Source organism: Panulirus ornatus, chromosome 7, assembly GCF_036320965.1.
Source record: "Panulirus ornatus isolate Po-2019 chromosome 7, ASM3632096v1, whole genome shotgun sequence".
Classification (NCBI taxonomy): domain Eukaryota; kingdom Metazoa; phylum Arthropoda; class Malacostraca; order Decapoda; family Palinuridae; genus Panulirus; species Panulirus ornatus.
In genome coordinates, this window is record NC_092230.1 from 4,536,603 (window position 1) to 4,563,499 (window position 26,897).

At 39.7% G+C, this 26,897-nt stretch overlaps 2 protein-coding genes across 2 annotated transcripts in view; one reads left to right on the forward strand and one right to left on the reverse strand.

Annotated features, from left to right (window-relative positions):
* The window catches only part of LOC139749382 (uncharacterized), a 205,282-nt gene extending 193,934 nt beyond the window's left edge, over nucleotides 1-11,348 (reverse strand). The window contains exon 1 of the mRNA XM_071663166.1: nucleotides 11,045-11,348. Coding sequence (XP_071519267.1) covers nucleotides 11,045-11,200 — 156 coding nt within the window. The 5' untranslated portion in view covers nucleotides 11,201-11,348. The remainder of the gene's footprint in view (nucleotides 1-11,044) is intronic.
* Nucleotides 11,349-11,917: 569 nt separating this feature from the next.
* Nucleotides 11,918-26,897, forward strand: part of Mlh1 (DNA mismatch repair ATPase Mlh1) — a 39,310-nt gene continuing 24,330 nt past the window's right edge. The window contains exons 1-4 of the mRNA XM_071663165.1: nucleotides 11,918-12,153; nucleotides 17,813-17,895; nucleotides 21,891-22,071; nucleotides 23,450-23,603. Of these exons, the coding sequence (XP_071519266.1) occupies nucleotides 12,044-12,153; nucleotides 17,813-17,895; nucleotides 21,891-22,071; nucleotides 23,450-23,603 (528 nt within the window). The 5' untranslated portion in view covers nucleotides 11,918-12,043. The remainder of the gene's footprint in view (nucleotides 12,154-17,812; nucleotides 17,896-21,890; nucleotides 22,072-23,449; nucleotides 23,604-26,897) is intronic.

The following is a 26,897-nucleotide window of genomic DNA, read 5'->3' on the forward strand; positions in this document are numbered from 1 at the left end:
GGTTAGTCTGGTATATATATGGTAGGTATCTGTCCAGTCCACTCTCAAACCTCTCTACTACGCATCCCATCCTGTTTCTGATGGTAGCTGGCAAGGTCATTCATAACAAACCTAGGGGTCGGGATATTTAAGTTGTTCTCTCGTTTTGCGGGTATAACGTCTTTGGATTCCAGGGGTAGCATTTTCCAAAGTCTTCCATGCCTGTCGTGCCAGCAAGATATTTCCGAAACGCAAGTCGGAAATAATACCTTCTAGGATTTTCTAGGTATAGATGATTTATGTTTCCCATTTTAGAAAGTTAATACAAGGAGGGGAGGATTTCCGGCCCCCCGCTCCCGTCCCCTCTAGTCGCTTTCTACGACACGCGAGGAATACGTGGGAAGTATTCTTTCACCCCTATCCCCAGGGATAATATACATATATATATACATATACACACACACACACATACACACACATACGCACATACACACACACACACACACATACATATATATACATATGAAAAATGTAAGAAACAATTTAGAAAACAAACTTTTAGCTTGAAATGAATGAAAAAAATGAATGTCACATAATGGTTCAACCTCTGGCTATGGAAAAGGAAATGTACAATTTATTCACACAAACGTCAATAGCTGTTTAGAAAGGGTAGTGAGTGGTGGGATGAAGATGTAAGAGTATTAGTGAAAGAGAAGAGAGAGGCATTTGGACGATTTTTGCAGGGAAAAAATGCAATTGAGTGGGAGAAGTATAAAAGAAAGAGACAGGAGGTCAAGAGAAAGGTGCAAGAGGTGAAAAAAAGGGCAAATGAGAGTTGGGGTGAGAGACTATCAGTAAATTTTAGGGAGAATAAAAAGATGTTCTGGAAGGAGGTAAATAGGGTGCGTAAGACAAGGGAGCAAATGGGAACTTCAGTGAAGGGCGTAAATGGGGAGGTGATAACAAGTAGTGGTGATGTGAGAAGGAGATGGAATGAGTATTTTGAAGGTTTGTTGAATGTGTCTGATGACAGAGTGGCAGATATAGGGTGTTTTGGTCGAGGTGGTGTGCAAAGTGAGAGGGTTAGGGAAAATGATTTGGTAAACAGAGAAGAGGTAGTAAAAGCTTTGCGGAAGATGAAAGCCGGCAAGGCAGCAGGTTTGGATGGTATTGCAGAGGAATTTATTAAAAAAGGGGGTGACTGTATTGTTGACTGGTTGGTAAGGTTATTTAATGTATGTATGACTCATGGTGAGGTGCCTGAGGATTGGCGGAATGCGTGCATAGTGCCATTGTACAAAGGCAAAGGGGATAAGAGTGAGTGCTCAAATTACAGAGGTATAAGTTTGTTGAGTATTCCTGGTAAATTATATGGGAGGGTATTGATTGAGAGGGTGAAGGCATGTACAGAGCATCAGATTGGGGAAGAGCAGTGCGGTTTCAGAAGTGGTAGAGGATGTGTGGATCAGGTGTTTGCTTTGAAGAATGTATGTGAGAAATACTTAGAAAAGCAAATGGATTTGTATGTAGCATTTATGGATCTGGAGAAGGCATATGATAGAGTTGATAGAGATGCTCTGTGGAAGGTATTAAGAATATATGGTGTGGGAGGCAAGTTGTTAGAAGCAGTGAAAAGTTTTTATCGAGGATGTAAGGCATGTGTACGTGTAGGAAGAGAGGAAAGTGATTGGTTCTCAGTGAATGTAGGTTTGCGGCAGGGGTGTGTGATGTCTCCATGGTTGTTTAATTTGTTTATGGATGGGGTTGTTAGGGAGGTAAATGCAAGAGTTTTGGAAAGAGGGGCAAGTATGAAGTCTGTTGGGGATGAGAGAGCTTGGGAAGTGAGTCAGTTGTTGTTCGCTGATGATACAGCGCTGGTGGCTGATTCATGTGAGAAACTGCAGAAGCTGGTGACTGAGTTTGGTAAAGTGTGTGGAAGAAGAAAGTTAAGAGTAAATGTGAATAAGAGCAAGGTTATTAGGTACAGTAGGGTTGAGGGTTAAGTCAATTGGGAGGTGAGTTTGAATGGAGAAAAACTGGAGGAAGTGAAGTGTTTTAGATATCTGGGAGTGGATCTGTCAGCGGATGGAACCATGGAAGCGGAAGTGGATCATAGGGTGGGGGAGGGGGCGAAAATTTTGGGAGCCTTGAAAAATGTGTGGAAGTCGAGAACATTATCTCGGAAAGCAAAAATGGGTATGTTTGAAGGAATAGTGGTTCCAACAATGTTGTATGGTTGCGAGGCGTGGGCTATGGATAGAGTTGTGCGCAGGAGGATGGATGTGCTGGAAATGAGATGTTTGAGGACAATGTGTGGTGTGAGGTGGTTTGATCGAGTAAGTAACGTAAGGGTAAGAGAGATGTGTGGAAATAAAAAGAGCGTGGTTGAGAGAGCAGAAGAGGGTGTTTTGAAATGGTTTGGGCACATGGAGAGAATGAGTGAGGAAAGATTGACCAAGAGGATATATGTGTCGGAGGTGGAGGGAACGAGGAGAAGAGGGAGACCAAATTGGAGGTGGAAAGATGGAGTGAAAAAGATTTTGTGTGATCGGGGCCTGAACATGCAGGAGGGTGAAAGGAGGGCAAGGAATAGAGTGAATTGGAGCGATGTGGTATACAGGGGTTGACGTGCTGTCAGTGGAGTGAATCAAGGCATGTGAAGCGTCTGGGGTAAACCATGGAAAGCTGTGTAGGTATGTATATTTGCGTGTGTGGACGTGTGTATGTACATGTGTATGGGGGGGGGGGGGCCATTTCTTTCGTCTGTTTCCTTGCGCTACCTCGCAAACGCGGGAGACAGCGACAAAGTATAAAAAAAAAAAAAAAAAAAAAAAGATGATTTATGTACTAGGGAGTAAAGCCTCGGAGATTTCCGACGTTCCTATCTCAGTCATGTAGCTGAAACAAACATTAGATTGATGGAAATTAAGGACGCTCAGCTCCTCGTAAGGAAACAAAGACTAAGAAAGAGTTTACTTATCCTGCTTCTACTTACATTCTAGTGGTATACTCCGGTTAACAAAGGTCAAGAAAGGAAAAAGACCTGCAGGTCACTGGGGTGGATTTAAGTGTTGCGTTCAAGAGGCTTACGTAATGGGTGTGCCGTACGCGGCACGTGTAGAAATCGACAGACACATGGGAAAGAGCCTCTTCTTTTTATATACCATACCGTTACGTTGGACGATGGGTAATAATGAGCTTAATGATACAGACGGAGGTACAAGAGCGCAAAAGATACCTTCAAAGGTAAAGAAAGAACTATTAAAAGTTACAGGGAATTCAAAGCGTGTAACAAAAACACTGGTACGAGTGGAGGTGTACAATCAGAGACGTTACAGACCTGTCTCATATCCAGTATTTTAAGAGGCTACTTTTGATTCATGTATTCAACTTCAAACCACTCTTGTTCTCGGCAATGCCTCGCTCTTATATACAGCATACACTTAATACTCTATGCCGTTTCGACATCTGATTTCTTGTTCTTGGTAGTTAACGTCAAAATTAACTACCTCAGCCGTATGTCGGCCCTTCTCATGTATACCGTATCATTCATTACATTCTTAATAACGTTTATCATGTCAATACTTATTTTCATTTTCATCAGCTAATATCTCATTTCTTATTACCTCCAGCCAATGCCTAATCTCGTTCGCAAAAACAGATCTCATACGCGATCCCTGACATAATAATCAATTACATCAGAAGAAGATACACGGCTTAATTAGTCATGTTCGAAGCATACATTCACCACCACAAAATCAAACCTAACTTCACCGAACATTCTGACAACCCTCAGCTGACTCCACCAGACGGAAAAATGGCTGCGGGAACAGGAACAAAGCTGAGGCCACTCGGGACGGTCTTGTTTACATTCCACACAACACTTCAAGAGGTACTTTAAAAACTCCCGGGGGGATAAATTCAATTGGACTTCACCCTCAGTACCATTAGCTACCATGAGAAGACAACGGAATAAGGATGATATTTTCTAATTAATACCCCGATTATACATACATACGTGAACATAAATGAAAAGTAACAGAACTAGCTATGAAGGGCTACTACTCCTTAAAACAAAAAATAGTTCATCTGTCTGTCTATGATACCTGCAGTAACTACTGAACTGTTCTGTCTCCGCTTGTTGCTGTTTCCAAAGAAATGAAACAACTTTATGTAATGACTGATGGAAACTCGGATAAATGCTTGACCCTCTCACTGACAATCTGCAAGACTGACCGAAAGTAACTATTTCTTTTTCAGTTCTCAAGCCAAATGGTCGGAGAACCATTATAATTTAAGTACATGTATCAAGAAAGTAAAGGTTTCTCAAGTTGCTTTACACATAAACTGCTCCACACACTGGGTAAGCGGGAAGGTAGGCATGCAGTATGAAGGGCGCCCAGCCTGCTTTCACAGCGCAGATATGCAACTCTCTGCCAGTCATGTTGTTCATGCCCACACCAAGCACTACAGCCTATCCAAACTAATTACAATTTTATGGACTCTAATATAATCCAATGGCAGATGGCGGGAAAACTCACCCAACAACCTAAGCTTCTTCTTACAACGGCATCATGAACAGTTGTAGTGTTCAGAAAGTGAAAAATGTGAAAATCTAAATCTTTCTTTTTTCAGGCACAGTAAAACCAATTCTCAGATACATTTTTGGATATGAACACTTACAAAAGATATAAGAACTATCAACTAAAGAGTTATCTCACAATCCCACAATCAACTTCAAAATGCAAATACTTCCCCTACAAAGATACCTCACGAAAAAATGGAACTTTAAGAGAATTTCTTTTGAACAAACTTTTTCCAGGGCTGACGGTTGAAATCAAAATCAAATAGCGGAACAGCTCCAGTTTAAGGGTACCAAAGAAATAACTTGTGGATCTGGATGAAGCGCATACTAATGGACTCATTATAAAAGTGATATACACCAGCAGGGGAACGTAATATAGAACGGGTTTTCAAACAGGGTGGCGCAAAACTCTTTTGCCCTGCCCTAGCAGTCTTAGTCATAACTTGGGTATAATTAACCACTAAAGCAATCTTTTTTCTTGTGATGAGCTGTTTCTATGTTTCCAGTTTAAGTTCCAAGGTCTGTTGCTGTTCAAATTCATTTGTATTCAGGGCTTCCTCCCAGCACAGGAAAAAATAATTATTCTTAGCAAACATCCAAGCAACTGACTGCAAGCGACATATGACATTCACATTTCAACAAATAACATCGAAAATACGATACATTTTGGTTCCTTGGCGAAGCTACGTTCAGGTTTTCATATGTTCTCTATATTTCTAGATGTGTTCGCCTTGCAAACCCATTATTTTATCAGATCATCGCTCTCATATCTATTACGAAAGTATAAGAAGAAATCCCTGAATCCTTCACATAATGCTCGCCTCTCGTGAAGAACTTCAACTAAGTACTTTACACGAGTTTCTTCAGTGCCCTCGACCAGGACCTGTGCACAACTTGCAATTTCAATGACATGTTATACCCATTTGAACCCTGTCACAGCAACTAACAAAATCAAAACTTCAAAAACAAAACTATCAGACCTACCAGACCTTAACACAGTGTCTGGAACTATCATAAAAGTAATTGCCTAAGCTTGTTACAATCTTAGGAGTTGATTCAGTCAATAACAGCTGCATTAGTATGGCAATCTCGTCAACTGTGGAAAGCTAATTCCAGTCATGTCTTCCAGGGGGTCAAGGCAGAGAAGAACGCTCAGCAGAGGAACATGTTCAACTGTTTCGCTTACGGTAAAAACGTAAATCAAATTGCATTCTAACCATTAATATAAAAAGAATCGTAATACAAACAGGTGCTATAAAATTCCAAACAAGATGTCGGATGGCGTCAAATTTGTGGAACACAAGAAAGGAATTCAAATATACGAAGAGCCTACATCTGGGAGGTTAAAGGCTTTATGAATGTACCGTACTCAAAACACTGGCACAAGAAATACTGAATACACACGCATCAGGTCGCACAACATACGCAAGAAGAACAGCAGAATGAACCGGCTCAGTAGGTCAGGTGCTTCATCAAGGAAACTGCACGGGTAGGCGATTCACCACTCCTCCCCACCACCACCACCACCACCAATCAGCACCCAGTATACGCAAAGGATACAAAGAACTTTCTCCACTAACTATAATCAGACTATCACTGAGCCGTGGACACGGCTGCTAGTTACTATCTCAGTCACTATAAACGTAGAGCAGGTACCTACCTGCGTTACGACTGTACAAGTGTGGCTTTACGTGGACCATTCATTCACTCCAAACGACCCATCACTTAAGTAAGAATAATTCCCCTTCTTACCGACACACAAGACAATGTTAACTGAACGATAAACACCGTTTACCAGCTCGCCGAAACTGTGACCTAAAATTACCCGCGCTTATTTGGATTCCAAATGACACAGAAAACAGACTACAACTAGCTTTATAGCTGAACTGTACCGGTTCCCATTACTGACGAGTACGCTGCACACGGTTAAAGTCCCTACACGTAAAGACTTACAATATATAAAAAAAAAAATCGTTCCGTAACACAAATCTTGGTTACTATTTCACGACGCTGACCTACCAAGGTGGTGGTACCAGCCCCTCCATCCCCCCCTTACCCCACAACCTGCTAGACGGGCAACCGTTAGTTCCAGCGAGCGGGCAGAGAGGACTGGGTGTGGCGGGCAGGCATCCATGTCTGCACACTCTCCCGATGACTGATGTAAATTACGTACGTGCATTACCGGACAACATCTAATAAGCGTTATCGGCTAAGGTCACAATGCACCATCAAGGAATCCAGCCCAATAAACCAACCGCGAACATAGATCATTCCCAGATAACTTTTTTCCACCTTTCCCACATTCTTCTTACCAGAAAACGCTGGCACATACTGACACTTCAAACTCCCCATTAAATCACAAGCTCAAGGGGGCGCCCTGGGGCATGCCCCCAGATTTGAAAGACCAACTGAAGCGGTATGGACCCTACGCTTTGGGGGCATTGGAAGGACAGGCCCAGTACTTTCAAGAGTGCGACCAACGTAAAAATACATTTCCTTAATATGGTCTAACGTGCATAAGAAACTACAATACTAATAGCCTCTCGCAAAACTACGAATGATCTGCTAGAGTTGGGTGTCTCAAAGGGGTATCCCCAACACACAAGACACACCTTTATTACAAGTAATTTCTCAGGCATCTCCAATAACTATGATATACAAGAGCTCTCATATATATTTTCCGTCTAGGCTTCCTCAATAACTATGGTACCGTACGGCTTTAATACAAAAATACACCCAAGCATCTCCAGCAAATATGATTGTTTACTACAAAATTTACATTTAAGCATCCCTATCCTAGCCACTATCATAACAGCTTCAATGCATTTTCTTTCTTTTTTGCTTAAACATTCCCTCCCCAGTAACTACGATGCCACTTTACTAAAAACAAATTACAAAAGCATTCTCTCCCCAGTAACTCTTGTAGCTATACCACAAAAATTTCGTAACCGTCCCCACCTCAGCAGCAATGATATAGACTCATTACGATAATTCAGTTACGTCTTTCCACTCCAGGAGCAATCACACAGCTTTAATACAAGAATCTACTTAGGTATCCCCACCCTAGTAACTTAGCTTTAATAAAAAAAAAATTACTTGAGCACCTCCATTACCTATGATACAGCTTTCAATGAAAAAGTTAGTACCAGCAAAAGATTAAAAAAGGAATATGGTTGGTTACGTTATGGTACACACCTAATATAACCGAGCTTAGAAAAACTTTGGGGGACAATCTCAAGGCGATCCAGAATTTACTTAGACATATCCAGTCACTTAAAAGCTGTAATAAAAACAAATTGGATAAACTATTTTTTCCGCACTATTACTAAAGTGCTGTCTCTTGTTTTCCCATTTAGCTACAAATGAAGTAAATGGAGTATATCTTTCTCCTAGGAGCTTTATCAATCAACCTGCATCAATCCTTAATGATGATCAGACAAATTTCCAGCATCACAATTTTCGTCGAGTCAACCAAGAACCCACCACCATGACATGAGGCAAGAGACCAGTGACAGGAACTACAATGTCACTAAACTTTCCAGTCTATTGTCCACGATTTGCTGGCCACCGCCATGAGATCCGACCGACGAACTGGTATATCAAAGCAGTCCTCATTGTGGAAGATATACAGTGCTGCAAATTTTAAACGAGGAAAAAAAAAAAAAAGATAAACAGGTTTCAGTCCTTCAATATTACCTTCAAAATGTCACACTTTATAGCTATACAAGCAATTTTATGTGCGGTTTAATGCTCTTGAAGATTAAACTATCAATCTCTCACTTAAAGTTAGTATGCAATTCCTTGCAAGTTCCAGCCGAAATATTGGTATTGCTCGATAATAAGAATGAATGATTCCTACAGGCCTTCTTTATACGAACTGAAGCTTACAATCTTAGAATAGCTTTCTAACTTCCGAACCCTCGGCTTTTCTGCTCCACTAAGTTTTTTAATGCATACCTTCCTTTCTCGCCGTTCCATTGCGGTGGTCAAAGATAATGAGACTTTGTCTCTCGCCCACCCTCTTTCTTCACTTTATAAATTTTTACCCCAATCCTGTTCAGTTTTACGCCCATGATTCCACTCTAAATCACTTCACCTCGCTTGCCTTCCCCCTCCTCACTTCGATGCTCGTTCTTCCCTCGCAGTGAACAGGTTTTTTTCTCTCTTAAATAGGACCCGTGTATAACGGGATGGGGAAAGAATAACTGGTTAAATTGAAGTGCAAACACGCAATTTTCACAAACGTCTTTCTCAAGTTTTCACCCCAACAATATCCACCACTTTATCCTGGAAACCCCACATAATGACCATCGAAAAATCTGCTTCTCAATAGTTGAGTGTTTTACACCAGCTGCAATCACGCTTTTTCGTGAACAGGTACTCCATATCTACCGGGGTTTCATTCCTCACACTATAGAGGAATGTCCACAGACCTGGGATGACTCTTCTTCCACATCTCTTAGCCAGTGTGGAATCGAAAGCCTTCTGAACTCTCCCACTATCATTTCTCTATAACAATTACTTTTCTTCCACAGTGACGTTGCTTCCTTTCAGTTCTACAGGTAACATTTCAGCACTGCTTTAACGAGCTGTGTGCGTGTGTCCCAGCTCCTAAGACCTAATGGAACCACCGTGGCAGATGACTGACTGCTGCTTCCAAATTCCAAGAGTTTCCGTGAGGACAAGCCTTTATGCCACCTCTTTTCCTTACAGAGCGAAGCTGTGCAATTCTCATCATCCTTCTGTCTTTCTCTCCTATCACCTTGCTACCTTTGGCATCTAAGAAATCGAAATTGTGTATTCCTTTTCTCATATTCAATATTTTTCTTCGTCCTAGATTGTCACGATTAGGTCGTACCTTTGCCAATGCCAAGTCGGCTACAGAAAAAAAAAAAAAATGCAAAACATCGCTTTCTCTAGGTAAACCTCATGCGGGTGGGTATCAATTACTGAATTCAAGTTACATTAAGGTGAAAATTCTGGGTCATGGCTCTGACTCTGGGTACTGAGTGCAGTGTCCTCATATCAAAAATGTTCTCTAATGAATAATAACAAAAAAAAAAAAACGCTATCCCTAAATGTAACATTTATGATTGAATTCGTTTTCCCACATATCTTACAGCTGATTTCACTTACAGTTTCTCAATCTATGCACGAACAGATGAATGCCCCAAGAGTGAAGAAGTTATAATTCCTGTAAAAGATGAAACAAGCAAGCGTCTTAAACGGGACTAAAACTTTAAACTGCTAGTCTTAGACGTCTTGAAATACAGACAATTTTACTACCACGGGTGTACTTCTAATATGCACTTCATTACTCACAACTGAGCAGAGATATATCTATCATTATTTCGTAGTTTACATTCTTAAAGACAGGAATCATCACTATGTTGACTAATAATTAATGTCTGTTTTTTATCATAATACTCGACTGGGCAAATAAAATGTAATCCCCCCCAAAGGGAGTGGGGGGTTGCACGTCAGACGAATTCCCCAATTACCACAATAACCCTAATTACACCAAATGAATGTCTGTCACACCTAATGACTATTATACTGCAAACTGTCTCCAAAGGAGACGTATTTTTGTTCATTCTAAAATTATCAATTCTTTATGGATGAGTAAACCTCTGCTTCAATAAAAAAAAAAAATCATGTACACATTTTTATAAATTGGAATGTTTCCATGGAACAGAACTTTCAATATCTCCCTTTTATTGAGCACGTTGCATCGTAACAGTCTCAATGTCCAATATACAATTTAAATTTTTATTTCATCGCCATAAATAGATTCATCTCGTTTTTAAGATGTCTCCATTTGGGCAATTCGTGTCCTGTGTGTGTGTGGGCCTGTGTATGGCGGCAAGTAAGCTGTCGTGCTTTAATTACTCGCATGTCTATCATAAGGTAACGTCCTATTATCTTAAAAACGGAATACCCAAAACAAGAGGAGGCTTGGAGAAAAATCCTTCAACTCCTCTTTCAAAGCTGTAGCTGATAATTTCAATGCACATCCCGGGGTAATCTTATATGTCAACTAAATCGCAACTGAGAATTAGCCAGAGGGACGGACACACACACACCTGTGTGAGGCAGGAGGATAGGAGGAGGCAGGTCACAAGCCACACCTGTTAAGGAAGTTGAGGTGCTCGCCGCTAAACTTGTCCGGAGTGGGGGATATCACATCCCACAACTACTGTTCAGAACTCACCGAATCATTCATCTGTCGCCGTGGTGGAAGTATAAGAGTACCTCGAGCAAAATTCATACTCAACTACGACGGTAGTTGTAACTACACGCAATGGTGAGAAGAAAACAGGTTATCGGGGTTGGCGGAGCAGGAACGGGCTGCGCTGGCCAGTACAGGTAAGCCTTACTGACCCCGACACACAAACCCCCACCATTCTAATTACCGAACCGGCCATTTCCTTGTTAATGGTGTTTACCTACTAGTTCAGAAACTGTACGACATTCACTTACCGGGATATCGAATGACAGGTCAGTGTCATCCAGGAGCATGACCTTGCAGGGGAGAACATGCTTCGGCTTAGGAGGCGCGCTGGAAGACCGCCCATCGTCCACAGTCTTGTACTTCTGGGCATTGCGCCCGACTCTTTTGCTGAAAAACCGCAGCATGTCGGCTACTATCTCCACACCTCACCACTACACATTATATTTCTCAAAAACGCATAAGTAAAGGCATCTGATGGACGGACGCATAGTTCACAAAACGCGGCACTGTGGTTAGAACACGTACACCTCCCACGGTCTCATCTTTGAAACTAAAGGTAGAAGGTATGTGGGTGCGCAGATGGCAGCGCGCACCCACCTGCACCAGGCTGCCTGATTTTTTTTCCCCAAGGGAATGTAGGATAATAACTATCTTTCTAAGCCGGTTGTCTTACCGCTATCTATCAAGTTAAAGTGTGAGAAAAAAGGTATTTCTACCCGTTACATTTGCTAAACTTTTCATGGAAAGCTTTGATCATGTAAGTGATGTAGATCTTTGTTTCTCTTGGGAAAAAAATTGGGTCACCAGGTTTGCCAACACTATACTCAGGTAACTTAATTAAAACATTTGAATCACCCAAGACAGATACACAATACATGATATGATTTGAGCAAGTAGAGAACAATAATGACAATGTATTCACTTTAAAAGAAACTTATGTCTGCCTAATTGGCTCCTCTTTTAACTTTATGTACTTCATTCACATTGAGATATTCATATAAAACCAACATTACTACATGTTACATAATGAAACTTTGATGATAGATATTTTAAAATGCTTTCAGCGATATTAGATAACAAAAACATACTATTTTCCTGATAGCTATTGCGTCCGTAGCCTCACAACCCGCGGTATTTTCTAGTTGTAAACATTGTGCTCCAAAGGTCGAGAATTCCACAACCTGGCCTCAGTTAGATGTCATCTTAAGGGAGTCTTTGCCTATAACTACAACATATAGACGTGAAATATGGAGGCTGGTATAATTAAAAAGCTAGACGAGACGGTTGTTAATCGTATCGCAGCAGGAGAGGTTGTCCAAAGACCAGCCAACGCTTTGAAGGAAATGATCGAGAATTCGTATGTATATCAGGTTACCATGAATTAAGAGTGGATGGTATAATTTGATTAATTTTTTACTATAGAAACTTTAGGACAAAAGTTATAATTAGACTGAAGGATGAAGTGCTGGGTTGAATGCAAACCACCTGCCATGACCAGCATTCAGACGAATGCGGACTCAACCTCAGGCGGCCCATAAATTGTTAGCAGAGATGGCATAGGCAAATGAATTCACTAATTAATCTCTCTCTTTCTCTCAATGTGTGTGTGTGTGTGTGTGTGTGTGTGTGTGTATGTAAATTGGAGATGGAAGTATGAAGTGAAAAAGATACTCAGTGCTTGGGGCCTGAATACGTAGGAGGATGAAACGAGTGCATGGAATAGAGTGAACTGGAGCAATGTGTTACAAGGGAAAATGTGCTCTAAGGGGACTGAGCCAGGGCATTTGAAGCAGCCTGGGGAAACCAAGGAAAGATCTGTGCAGCTTGTTTATAAACAGAGGCTATGGTTTTGGTGCATTGCACATGCCAGCTAGAGAATTTATGTGAGCAAATATGGGTGTTCTTCATCTGGTCTTAACGCTAGCTCATTAATGTGGGGAAATGAAAGATGAGGATGAAAGAAAGATGTATGTGATATATTGTTTTCGTACACATTTGTCATTTTCAGCATCAGCAAGGTAGCATCAAGGACAGATGACTGAGCCTTAGAGGAGAAAAATACTCAGCCCCCTTTCTGTTTCTTCTTTCGGAAAAGTAAAACTGGAGGGGAGGATATCCAGCCCCCTGCTCCCATACATATATCGGAGCATTACGCATGACAGCTTGAGAATGAGTGTGAACAGCTGTGGCCTATCTTCACCTGTTCCCAGGTGCTAGCTCACTGATGCAGGGTGTGAGAGAAGAGAATGTTATTTTTTTGTTTTCCATCATGCATTCGTGCAAATTCCTGTTGGGCAAGGTGGCATTGGGAATGGATGAAGGCGAGCAGTTATGAACATGTATTTGTGTCATGTATGTACATGTATATTTATATATGTCTATGTATGTATGTAGTATATGGATATGTGTATGTGAGCGGATGTGACTTTCTTTTTTTTCTGGTGCTACCACGCTAACGCAGGAAACGGATAGATGAATAGATAGATATACCCAGTCCTAAGCCTGGTACCCAATTTAATAACCAACCTCAAGTGGGGATGAACATTTTAGTTGAATGTGGAATGACTGCTGCGAACAGGATTTGCACTTATGTGCTTGACTTCGGGTGGCCCGTGAATACCTCGCCATCAGCAAGATGTTAGTATCATTCTATGAGTTTGTACTGTATTTCCCAAATGCCACTGTTGCAGAATATCACCATATGGAGCATCATTATTTTGGTTCCCTAATACATGATAGAGTTAACCTTAACTATTGCTTTTCATCTTATCCAGCAAAGTGTTACCAGACTCTGCCTGCCCAAGGTTACACCTGAGCAAAAGGACAGTCTCAACAGAGCACTTATCACTCAAAACAAGTCTACATTTTCTTGCTACAGGAAGTAGCATAGCCATGGGTTGCAGAAGCCTTTAGTAAGGGTTGCAGGTGATACCAGGAATTTTTTCATAGAAATTGGTCCTGGAATGGTTTTAATAACTCTAATAATATTATCCAATAAAGTAGTATATCAAAGGTTGCTTGGACATATCATTTGCCATGGCAGATTGGTGTGGGGAAGTGTCAGCTGGCCCATACACCTCAATTGTATGCCTAGGGTGGTCAGGTTGACAAAGGTCAGGTGATTTGTAAGTTGAAAATGTTTTAAACTGGAGTTGATCTTTCCATTCTTGTATTAATATCAATACCTGTGTCTATCTCTAATTTGAAAATGATCCCATACAAACATAGAAGCTCTTGAATTACTGGATGATTGTCACATGGTCAGTGCTGTATAGTACATTATGGTACTGAAACAAGAAGACATGAGAAGCTTCTATCTTCCTATGATCCCTATAGACTAAGTCTCATTTCCAGTGAGAATTATTTCTCTCTTTCTGATCCATCACAAATATTCATGTTTCTCCACAAGTGCAATAATTAATGTGCTTGCATAGCATGGCAGATGCTTTAGGATTGGTGTGTCCATATAATTGTCCATTAATAGTAGTCACACATGAAGCTTCATTTTAAACTTGTTCACATCTTAAGTCTAAATCAAATACTTATGAAACTAAAGAACTGAATTTCATAAGACCTATAACTCTAGTTTGGACTTTCCTTGAGTAATTCCTCTTATAAAGAAGGTTTAACTTGTAAATCAACCTTCCTCATAACTTGAAGAAAATTCAGCCTTTGGCCATTAAACTTTATATGGATGTTTCCCCATCATCTATAGAATTGAATGGCATAAAGATCCATTACTATAGTTTAATTTTCATAATCACAAGAATATTTAACCTAGCTCATAACCATGGGTATGGCACAAATGCTCTTGATATTTTCCAAACTATTTCCACTCATCCTTTTTTGGCCATTATTCACTTGTAATCCATCCAATAATCAATATCAATAATCAATCATGGCTCTAGATCACTAGGGTGAAGATCAAGACTTCTACAAATGAGAGCAAAGAAAAGCAGTGATCAGGCCAATGTGGTTGAAACCAGCATCCCATGCAGGCAGAGAGTACTTTCCCATGGATCCATGATTCGGGCTGGCTTTAGTAAGGAGGTTTAAGTAGCATTCATGAACTTCTGGGTGACAGATCATTTGATAGTCCATGGGAATTGCAAATTGATCATGGTGACTTATACCCCTACCCTGTCAGGCAACCATCTTTCATCTTGAGGTTACATTCTGTTCATTATTGTGGATATCATGGAAGCTCAAGGATGTGTAATGTCACATAGTTGAATGTTCTGATATGTTAATTTGCTAAGTAGAGTAACCATTCACTGGTTAGTTTTCATGAATGATTTTGACCGACTGATCCTGTTATATAATCATTTCAAGATATTAATGTCCTTTTCCATGATGTCATGTAAATGCTGAGTGATCTGCACCAAAGAAAGAAAGTAGGCCAAGAGATGTACAGTTATTATGGAGCCAGACACAACCTATGTCAACTCTCTTGTCTCCATAATTTACCTATCCTTGAACCCTTACAAGGCAGTATTGCTTTCAGTGTCCATATTTATTGGAAAAAGAATCTTATGAATCTTATGAAATAATGAATTGGCATTTGAAAGTAAGAAAATACTCTAAAAGTTATATTGAATACCTTTGTGTTGGTCTGATTTACTGCAGATTAAGGAACGGCTCCCAATTTGAATAATGATGATGATGAGAATATGTTTCTGTTAAACCAGGTTTTAAAGTCTACTTTTGTTTCATAAACAGGCATATGGGGGGATATTGAAGGTTTTATTTTTTGACTTCATTTTTTTTCACTATATTCCTTTTTTAAACTCAGGCACAATATTGGAGGCGAGTTAATTGAATAAACCATGTTTAGAAATACACTACTCACTAAAAATTAGCCAGGATACATGGATAGGATATTGGATCTCTTTCTCTCTCTACCAATTTTTTGTCACCAAAGTCTTCCATTACCCCAGGATTACATAAAGAGAAAATTAGGTACAGTTGTCATTAATTTCTTCCACAAGAACAAAGGCCAATAGCTTAAAAGAGGGTGATGGGGAATGGCCTCCCATGCTGGCTTCCACTTTCCTTATGTAATTCCACCCACATCACTCTTTGGGTCACATTCCCTATGTTAATCTTCCTCACTTCACTAATTTTTAAGTAAGTGTTTCTCTTCATCCCTTCCTTCAGTCATTTAACAATTTACTTATTTTCCAAAGGGGTCACTATGTACATAGGACCTGTTGGTTCACGGCTATACAAATATAATGGTGGTTGTAGAAGTACATTGAGATGTATAGGTATGTATATTTGTGTGTGTGGACGTGTATGTATATACATGTGTATGTGGGCGGGTTGGGCCATTCTTTCGTCTGTTTCCTTACACTACCTCGCTAACGCGGGAGACAGTGACAAAGCAAAATGAAATAAAATAAATAAAAAATATAAGAAGTACCATTGATACACAAATTTTCTCCTGCACTTTTCTGGTAACAGAAGAGACCTCACAAGCTCTCCCCTACTTATGACCTATTCAACTTGTGACCATCCATACATACGACCGGGAAAAGAATATGAATAAAATAAAAATGATGAAATATGAACTAAAGAATTTTAAATATAAGGTAACAAGAAACTGCAGAATCAAATATTAAAGCTAGTCAGTAAGAAATGAGATAATCATGATAGAATTTGAGTAGGATAAAGTAATGCTGTACAGGTAAATAAATTTTACGTGCCATGCTGACATGTCCAACTTGTGTCCATTTCAAGATCCGACCAGTTGGCCAGAATGGAACTTGGACATATGTCAGAGAGGGTGTGTACTATTATTATGAACTTTAAAGTTAAATTGCCATGTGATAGTGGGAGCTGTCCTCTATAAGATCATCGGATGAGAATTAGAGCTCTTTGATTTTTCAGTGACTGAAAAACTGGTGTGACTATGGCTTATGTAAATAAAGTCACTGAAGAAAGAAATCATTAAAATTTTCATATTCCATAAATAAGGTAGCACATATTGCCTTTTATGAATTATTTATGATTATGCTGTTTCCTCTAACACTGTATTCATTCCTTTTTTTTTTTTTTTTGTGAAATGTTTTGTCACATGTTTGACAGGATCCTTCAGTACTGCCAGTACCATGAATTAAAATGTTCCAGCATTTTGATAATACTTTTAGAAGAGACACAGAAAACTGTTGATGCAACCCAATAACAACAGTTATCTAAAACTTGTAAAGATTGTCTCCAATAAAGTAACCTGATGTTTTTAATTTTCTGCACTGTAAATATAATGAAATTAATTATGCTGTTAATGGTACATTACTTGCTTTCTTTTCAGTATGAGTAAAATATTTCATGTTCTTTCACTGTTGTTGAAATAGTTCCAGTTAACTTTACTTCTTTTTTTAATTTACAGATTTATTGGCTGGCATGAATTACCAGACTAACCCATGTTTGTGGTGCTTTGATTCTCACTTTGTGTTTGAGTTTCATTGGTAATGATTAAATGTCTGTTTTCATCTATTTTCAATTAAAAAGTATGACATAAATTGTTTAAATTTTTTGGATGTCACATATTTCCGTAACATATTGGAGACTCTTGATTTCACTTTTTTTCCAAAACACTGTCAGAAGATTAGTCATTAACCACTAGTATATTAGGTATTTCACCTCCACATCTTCAGTCATAAACCACCAGCGTATTAGGTATTTCACCTCCACATCTTCAGTCACTTATTTACAACACTGTGACTACAGTGACCATTGATAATGGTAATGATAATGTTCACTCCATTTCTTAATGTCTCTCTTATCATGGTCCTTGAGATTCTGGCTGATAACAGTGTAGTACAGTGATTTCTGCATTCGGTTTGTAACAAACAGACAAATAAACATGTTTTGAATTCATTTGGAAAAGTGAATGTTAGGAAACAGAAGTAGATGAATAATTGTAAGAGGTAGTACTAAGATGTCATGTGTATTTTTTAGAAATGATATAGAAATTAGCAAGAGTTTGGAGGAACAAACTCTTCTCTCTTTTTCAGTCTAGACGCAAAATCCAGTCAGATTCAAGTTACAGTGAAACAAGGAGGACTTAAGCTGTTGCAGATACAGGATAATGGGACAGGTGGGTCTCTGGTGACTTTTCATTCTATTTCATCTCCAAAGCCATGTAATTATCGGAAAGACTAATTGCCTGCAAGGGGTTAAAACACTGCTTTACTCACCTAATAGGATGCGTTTGTGAGTATGCTGTTGCCCCATTTTGACTGCCACAGTAATAGAGAGTAGTTAATGCTTGTCCATAAATCCAACAACAATACAACTTTCTGAGGTCTCTGATATCATTGCAGGATGGCAAGCTGCTGCGTCATATCTTCCAGTCTACATAACTTGCTTGTTTACTCACACTTCTGCAGTTTATATATATATACCTGTACACTCTCTTCAGCTCTTTCAACCACACACATTTTATTACCACACTTCTCTCTTACCTTTTCATTTCTTACTCGGTCAAACCACCTCATGCTACATATCATTCTCAAACATTTCTTTTCCAACATCCACCCTCCTTTGCATAACCTTATCTATAGCCCATTGCCTACATCCATATCATATTTCTTCAGTTGTACCCATTTTTGTCCCCTAGATCAGTCCTGGACAAAAGGGATGGTTGGGTGGACTGTTTGTATCTGAATTGCCCAAAATGCATTTAACACTCTACAACAGGGGAGGCTGATTAAGAAGCTGGATCACCAGGCAGGATTAAGGGAGCAACTCCTTTGATGGATAAAAACTTATATAAGTAGGACAGAACTAAGGGCATGTTAGAAAAGCTTTTTTCATATGGCTTGAGGTATTCACAGGAGTGCCATAGAGTTTGGCTATGGGGCCATTACTCTTCTAGATCTATGTACATGACTTGCCTGAAGGTATGGAATTCCACCTGAATGTATTTGAATATGATGCAGATGCCTTAAGGGAAGTGGGAAGTGAGGAGGATTGCATCAGCTTAAAAGGGGGCCTAAACAGACTCCAAAGTTGGTCTGAAGCATGTTTGATAAAACAACCAGAGGAAATGTAAAAAATAAATATGGGACAAAGTGAAAGACAGCCTCAATATGATTATGATGCAAGAATTAGGTCTCAAGATCCTGCGTTTGTGAGAAGGACTTGGGAATCAATATCATCCAGTCACCAGAGTGCCATATTAGGAGAATAGTTAGAGGGGACAAACTGTCTGCTGACAAATATCAGAACAGTTTTCAAGTTTATAGATAGAAATATTTTGCAAACTATTTATATATAAGGCCAAAACTAGATTATGCTTCTCAAGTTTGGTCACTGCTCCTAAAGAAGCATAAAGAACTAATAGTGAACATCCAAAGGAGGGAAACATTGATGTTACAACAATTATGAGAGCTAAAGAAGTAATAAAGAATGTTTAGAGGAGGGCAACATTGATAGTACCACAATTATGAGAGCTAAGTTACAGGGAAAGGCTAGAGACTTTAAATTTACCCACCATGGAAGAGAGAGGAGATCGATGATGTGGATGGTGAACAGTTCCACAAGAGATGTAGGGATTGAGCAATTGGAGGACTTGACAAAGAATTAAGCATGAAACTTGTTAAAATGGTTGTAAAGAAACACTTTTATAAGTGTAGCAGAAGAATGGAACAAATTGACTGAGGGCATGGTAAATGCAGACAACATGCATAGATATAAGAGGTTGTACAGTGTTAGAGGATGTTCAAGAGATGGGTCCCCACAAGTGAACATGTGTACTCCCTTTGATGTTCTGTATGCAACTGTGACGTGATATTTTTTCCAGCCATTATGGTAAGCTTCTATTAGAATCTGTGGATAATTTGTGGAAGCAAACTTCAACTGAGATTTTGAACAAAATTTAAGTCACCACCTGATGAAGGGAGTAGGCAGATAAGGGTCATCAGTAGATAAAGGGAGCACTTTAAGAGTTCAGGATACTTTGCATAGAATTAGTTGGTCCTCATTGTGTGGATTTGGGCATGATGCCTTCAGTTGAGGATGTCCAGAGTGATGGCCGTAGTGTCAGTAAGGATAAGTTATTTTGGTTGTCCTAAAGGATTTTTCCTAATATTTTTCCTCCTTTACATGGGTATGCACTCTGATGCTTATAAGGCTCTCTCCTGAGGCAATAACTATTGGTTTTGAAGGCTGAAAAAACATTATCTATTAGAGGAAGGTCCCTTTGTGTATTCTTTTATTTTTTACCCTTCCCTTCTCCTCAACCCTTTTAGTCCTGAAAGGAATAGGCCGAGGCACAAAGTTTACTGGCTATTAACCCTTAAACTACATGTATGGCACAGAAACTGCATCATGGTGTGAAAAAATTATAGTACTCAAAAGTAGCACAAAATACGCAGAAATATATATCATCACCTTTGTGTTGGCCTAGACTGCCACGAAGCGAGGGGCAGAGATGATGTGGATGACATGCCTGATAACTCCCAATAAAGATATTTTTTTTCATTGAGCTTGTTTTCACACTGTACTGTTATATCACACTGAGGCATAGTATTAGTGATATGATTATTTTTAGAAATATTACACTTTCTTTTCTTTTTCTTTCAAACTATTCGCCATTTCCCGCATTAGCGAGGTAGCGTTAAGAACAGAGGACTAGGCCTTTGAGGGAATACCCTCACCTGGCCCAATTCTCTGTTCCTTCTTTTGGAAAATTAAAAAAAAACGAGAGGGGAGGATTTCCAGCCCCCCCGCTCCCTCCCCTTTTAGTCGCCTTTTACGACACGCAGGGAATACGTGGGAAGTATTCTTTCTCCCCTATCCCCAGAAAATCAGTGTTAGGAAGACCAGCTGACAAGTGAAAAATATGTAGGATTTGTTTTCTTTATCTTAACTATAGTTTCACACTCTTCTTATTTCATACACAGTACAGCATTGATGATGAATGACATATACTGTATAAATTACACTACTCACTCCACAGTAAAGTGTAATGAAGGCAAGTGACTGACACATGTGGGAAGGAAACTGTAAGCATTTTTCTGAAAATTAGGTACAGCTGTTATGTGCTTTCCTCCAAAAGAGGGAAGTAAGTGGTTATGCCTCCTATGCAGGACTCCTTCCTTAATACTTAATCCAACAAAAATTACTCCTTTAGTCATTATATTTCTCCCCATTTTTCATGATATTCTTCCTCACTTTCCTCATACCAATTTGTATCATAAGTTTCCCACCTCAGCATTTACATTATTTGACAATAAACACGTTTTTCATTCAGTCACCATATGCACACAACCTGCTGGTCAACAGCCATGCACTATTTATGGTAGGTGTAGGGGTACTGAGAAGAGCAAAATTTCTCCCTTGGCTTCTTGGCATTGGGAGAGGCCTCTGTATGCTGTTAGTGGTATGATCGAATAGCTGGTTATTTAAACAGAGGCATGAAAAATCGGCTTTTCAATTGATGTGGGCCAACATTCTGTAAGAGCACATCACTTCATGTGGATAGCCATTTAAGGGTGAAATGATGATGGCCGAATGTTCTGAGGTGCCAAGTTGTCATCATGGTGTGATGGCAGATTTGGTAGGTTGCTATATATAATTTGGTCTTGATGGAAACATTAGCTGGCTTCATGATGGGTGAATCCTGGTAAACACACCCTGCTTTGTGGGGTTAAACTGTCTTAACCTCCTTTGAGTAGATGATCTCCCCAGTACTAACAAAACCCTGCCTCTGGTAAAAAGAGTGTTTTTTCATACTTCACAGCCAAAATTCCTTTCTTTTAGTTCCATAATTTACAGTAAGGAGGGGAGTTGATGATGTGACCAGTCAGACATGGAAACTTCTGTTCCAGAAATGTGAGGGTTTGCATTTTATGTGGTCGGTCACAGTTTCCCATGTAGTTCATTGGTTATGCCAGGGAAACCGATATTTTAGGAATTATGACTGTCTTTTATTTAACTTACTTATAAAACTTAGTTTTCTTTAAGTCTTTTAGTCATTAGATATGCATCCAATTTTCCAGATACATGTTATCACTTCAGATGTTACTTTTCAACTTTTCACTCTCTTATTTGCCACTCCCTCCACACCATCCTATTTTTTTTTTTCAGGTATCAGAAAAGAAGATCTTGATATTGTTTGTGAACGTTTCACAACTAGCAAGTTACGCGAGTTTGGGGACTTGACTTCCATCAGTACTTATGGATTCCGAGGAGAAGCACTTGCCTCTATCAGCCATGTGGCACATCTGACAATCACCACACGCACCAGTGATTCCAAGTGTGCATGGAAGTATGTACATTATTAGTAATGAATTAAAATTATAGTTTATGGTAGATGTAATGATAGGTTAGGTGATTTGATTAGTTTATTATCCCAGATGTGGACACTTAGTGCTGGATCCCCCAGATCCTGGACATTTTAAATGCTTACCAGTGTAGGTTTTGTTTAGGTTACTGGAAAAGTGAAAGATGTTATTCTGTGTTCTGGACATTTTGTCCATCAGATAAGATTAATGGTTCCTGATTTTTTCTCCCATACCTTGAATGTAATACATTCCAAAACTGAACCAAATAGTCCAAGTTTGGGAGTATATACTTCAGGTTTGAAAATATATGGGTTTTCTCCCAAAACCCGGTATCCAGTCCTGACTCCCTTGCACACCAAGTATCTTTGGAAACAGCCTCCCAGCCACCCTACTCCCACTGCTCTTGCTACCTTGTATTACTTCTGTCCTCAGCATCCAGTCTCCAAACAAATGACCTACTGTAGAATCAAACAAAACTGTCTGCTCTCTCATACATCATGGCTTCAGATCAAAACTCTCTACCTCCACACTACAACACTGACCTCAAGCAACATATCCTAGATGGATTCAGTCAACCCCCTCCAAACAGTACTAGTGGCAGTGGACATCAGTGAAGCATCTTACTCTGTGCCCAGTCACATCATCACACAAGAATTATTTGACACTTACCTCTTCAACAATGACAAAAGATGGTTGGCCACTTTCATAACCATCTACCATGCCCAAGTCACTCATGATAACTTGACATTTCAAATACTTCACCTCTACAATGGAGTTCCCCAAGAAGTTGTTCTTTCTCCAAATCTTTTCAATCTCTTCCTGCACAACCTCCCATTGCCTCTGAAAGAACTCATCATGAGGTTCTTTTCATATGCAGATGACCTCATGATCACATCACAACCTACTGACATCACAGTAGCTATATCAGATATGTAGCACTGCAAGGCATAATTTAAACAATGACTCACCCTAGACAGACACAAATCCATATCATACCTACCAATTACTGCCCTCTTCCTTTTTGCATTTATGGCCAATACTCACACCCAGGAAGTGGTGTTGGGACTACCATGCCTTCATTCATACCCATTTTTGTTCATATGGACGTTGAACTTGCCTTCAATCACTCCTTAACCCAGTTAGGACTTTAACCCCTCTTTCACCCTGTGACTTACTTCATCCCCCATGGTTTCATTTGCTGCCACTTACTTTCACCACCACTCATTAAACCTACCACTTACATACACCAAGAACTAATCAGACCCACCTGCAGCCACTCTCAGCATGTTCATATCCAACTGCCTATTCTTTGAACACCTGAGATATCTTTTGATTCTAATTTATGTTTTGTTTTATTCACAGAGCTTCTTATGTTGATGGTAAGCTAACAGGAACAGCAAAACCATGTGCTGGTAACCAAGGCACTCAAATAACAGTGGAGGATCTCTTTTACAATATTGCCACCCGTAGGAAGGCGCTTAAAAGTGCTGCAGAAGAGCATGCCAAAGTGACTGAGGTAGGAGGAAATTCATGTTGGTCATATCTCTCTGGTTTTATATCTCAGTTAAGTAGAATCTGTTTGCTCTTCAATCTTGATTTTGCAGCTTTTATGCAGAGTTAATTAAGGAATGAATCTTGTCAGTTAAGTAGAATCTGTTTGCTCTTCAATCTTGATTTTGCAGCTTTTATGGAGAGTTAATTAAGGAATGAATCTTGTGGTATACATGATTAATGTGGTAATTGTTTAATGCAAAAAAAGAAGAAATTTGAGGGGAATTTCAGTGCAAGTGAAATTATCATCATAACTGAGTACTGCTCACATATTTGAGGTAGCTATCTCTTTACCTCAACATTAACCAGAATGGAATTAAAAGCCTTGTTTTATGAATTTTACAGGCATCACTCCTTTCCAACCATCCCTCCCTGTCTGCCATGATATTGCTACCCTCTCCTGTCTTGCTTGTAATAATACATTTTGGCCACTGCTCCTGTAAACTGTTTCTTTGTGTCCTTGCCATCAAGACATGGATTCAAAGCATGCATCTGGCTGCTGCTTCCCACTGTTTATATGTGGTGACCAGCCATGTAAGGCTTGTTCTTTAGGCTACCTCCCTCTTCCCTCAAATAGTTAAGCTGTGGAACTATTACTTTCATCTTCCCTTACTCCTGTAATCTTTCTCCCTTTTAAGAGTCATGTTTACAAACACCCAAGAAACTCCGATTTGAAAAAAAAATTCTTTTCACCCAAGATGACTAAGATTGTGGCATGTTAAAAAAAATGGGAGATAGAACTTGAAATATAGTGGCATAAACAGAGGGTGAAGTGCTCAAGAAACTTTAATTACTTTATTTTCCATTGAATGTTGTAATTGACGAATTAATGGAAAAGGTATTGAATATCATGTTAGGGTCAGTGTTGTGTGTCAGTAAAAGATTTATGTGTAGCAGCAGAATGATCCTTAGCGAGAATGCAGGCCTTTGAAATGGATTAATTAAGAATGGATTAGCATTTAGAGTAGAAGTTCTATTGTTAATGGTGAAAAGTTGAGGAGGTATGATATATAATGGGGGTTGTTGACTGCAAAAGACTGATTATTTTGTTTGAACAATGAAGAATGATATTGCAAAAATGACCAAATGAGTGTTTAAGCTAAACTTATTCAAAATACCAAGACAGGAGTGAAATGGGAAGCCAAACTGAAGAACACATTCTTTTCTGAAATCTCTGGGAAGGTAAGGAGATTATGCTGTATTAATGAAGCTGTACTTGATAAGCTTAGGATATATATCCTATACATATTAGAGTTGATAGAGATGCTCTGTGGAAGGTATTAAGAATATATGGTGTGGGAGGAAAGTTGTTAGAAGCAGTGAAAAGTTTTTATCGAGGATGTAAGGCATGTGTACGTGTAGGAAGAGAGGAAAGTGATTGGTTCTCAGTGAATGTAGGTTTGCGGCAGGGGTGTGTGATGTCTCCATGGTTGTTTAATTTGTTTATGGATGGGGTTGTTAGGGAGGTAAATGCAAGAGTCCTGGAAAGAGGGGCAAGTATGAAGTCTGTTGGGGATGAGAGAGCTTGGGAAGTGAGTCAGTTGTTGTTCGCTGATGATACAGCGCTGGTGGCTGATTCATGTGAGAAACTGCAGAAGCTGGTGACTGAGTTTGGTAAAGTGTGTGGAAGAAGAAAGTTAAGAGTAAATGTGAATAAGAGCAAGGTTATTAGGTACAGTAGGGGTGAGGGTCAAGTCAATTGGGAGGTGAGTTTGAATGGAGAAAAACTGGAGGAAGTGAAGTGTTTTAGATATCTGGGAGTGGATCTGTCAGCGGATGGAACCATGGAAGCGGAAGTGGATCATAGGGTGGGGGAGGGGGCGAAAATTTTGGGAGCCTTGAAAAATGTGTGGAAGTCGAGAACATTATCTCGGAAAGCAAAAATGGGTATGTTTGAAGGAATAGTGGTTCCAACAATGTTGTATGGTTGCGAGGCGTGGGCTATGGATAGAGATGTGCGCAGGAGGATGGATGTGCTGGAAATGAGATGTTTGAGGACAATGTGTGGTGTGAGGTGGTTTGATCGAGTAAGTAACGTAAGGGTAAGAGAGATGTGTGGAAATAAAAAGAGCGTGGTTGAGAGAGCAGAAGAGGGTGTTTTGAAATGGTTTGGGCACATGGAGAGAATGAGTGAGGAAAGATTGACCAAGAGGATATATGTGTCGGAGGTGGAGGGAACGAGGAGAAGAGGGAGACCAAATTGGAGGTGGAAAGATGGAGTGAAAAAGATTTTGTGTGATCGGGGCCTGAACATGCAGGAGGGTGAAAGGAGGGCAAGGAATAGAGTGAATTGGAGCGATGTGGTATACAGGGGTTGACGTGCTGTCAGTGGATTGAATCAAGGCATGTGAAGCGTCTAGGGTAAACCATGGAAGGCTGTGTAGGTATGTATATTTGCGTGTGTGGACGTATGTACATGTGTATGGGGGGGGGGGGGTTGGGCCATTTCTTTCGTCTGTTTCCTTGCGCTACCTCGCAAACGCGGGAGACAGCGACAAAGTATGAAAAAAAAAAAAAAAAAAAAAAAAAAAAACATATTACTTTGTTTTCATAATCACAGTTTTCCCTGTTAGTAATGTAGCGTCAGGAACAGACAAAGGCCACATCTGCTCACATTCATATTTTAGCTGTCATTTGTAATGCATGGAAACCATAGGTCCCTCTTCACAGCTGGGCCTCACAGACATTCCCTTGGTTTTTCATAGATGCTTCAAATGCCCTGGTTTATACTATATATAATGAATATTTACGTTAAAGTAAAAGCTATCTATAGGGGAGCAAATGCATTTGTTAGAGTAGATGGAGAGATGAGCAAAAGTTTTGTTATCACTGTGGATGTGATTCACCATGGCTTTTTGACATATGTATGGATGGAGTGATAAGAGAGATGAAAGCAAGACTAGGGAAAAGGGGTGTAGAAATGGAATGTGGTGGAGAGGTATGGTGGCTTTTGACGAACTTTTTTTTGGATGAAACTGTGTTGTCTACCGAGAGTGAAGAGGATTCACAGAAGGTAGTGTGTTTTATGATGTATGTAAACATAGGTGATTGAAGGTAAATGCTAGTAAAAGTAAAGTAATGGGATGTGAAAGGAAAAAAGTGAAAGCATATTTCTTGCAGAGCCATACAGAGTGAAAGAAGAAAGTGTACTAACTACTAACTATGTTGTAGATAGAGGGGAGAAAGACGGAAGAGGTAACAGAATTTAAGTAATTGGGAGCTAAGTTTGGTGATATGGAAGGAGAAATAAGGGAGAGAC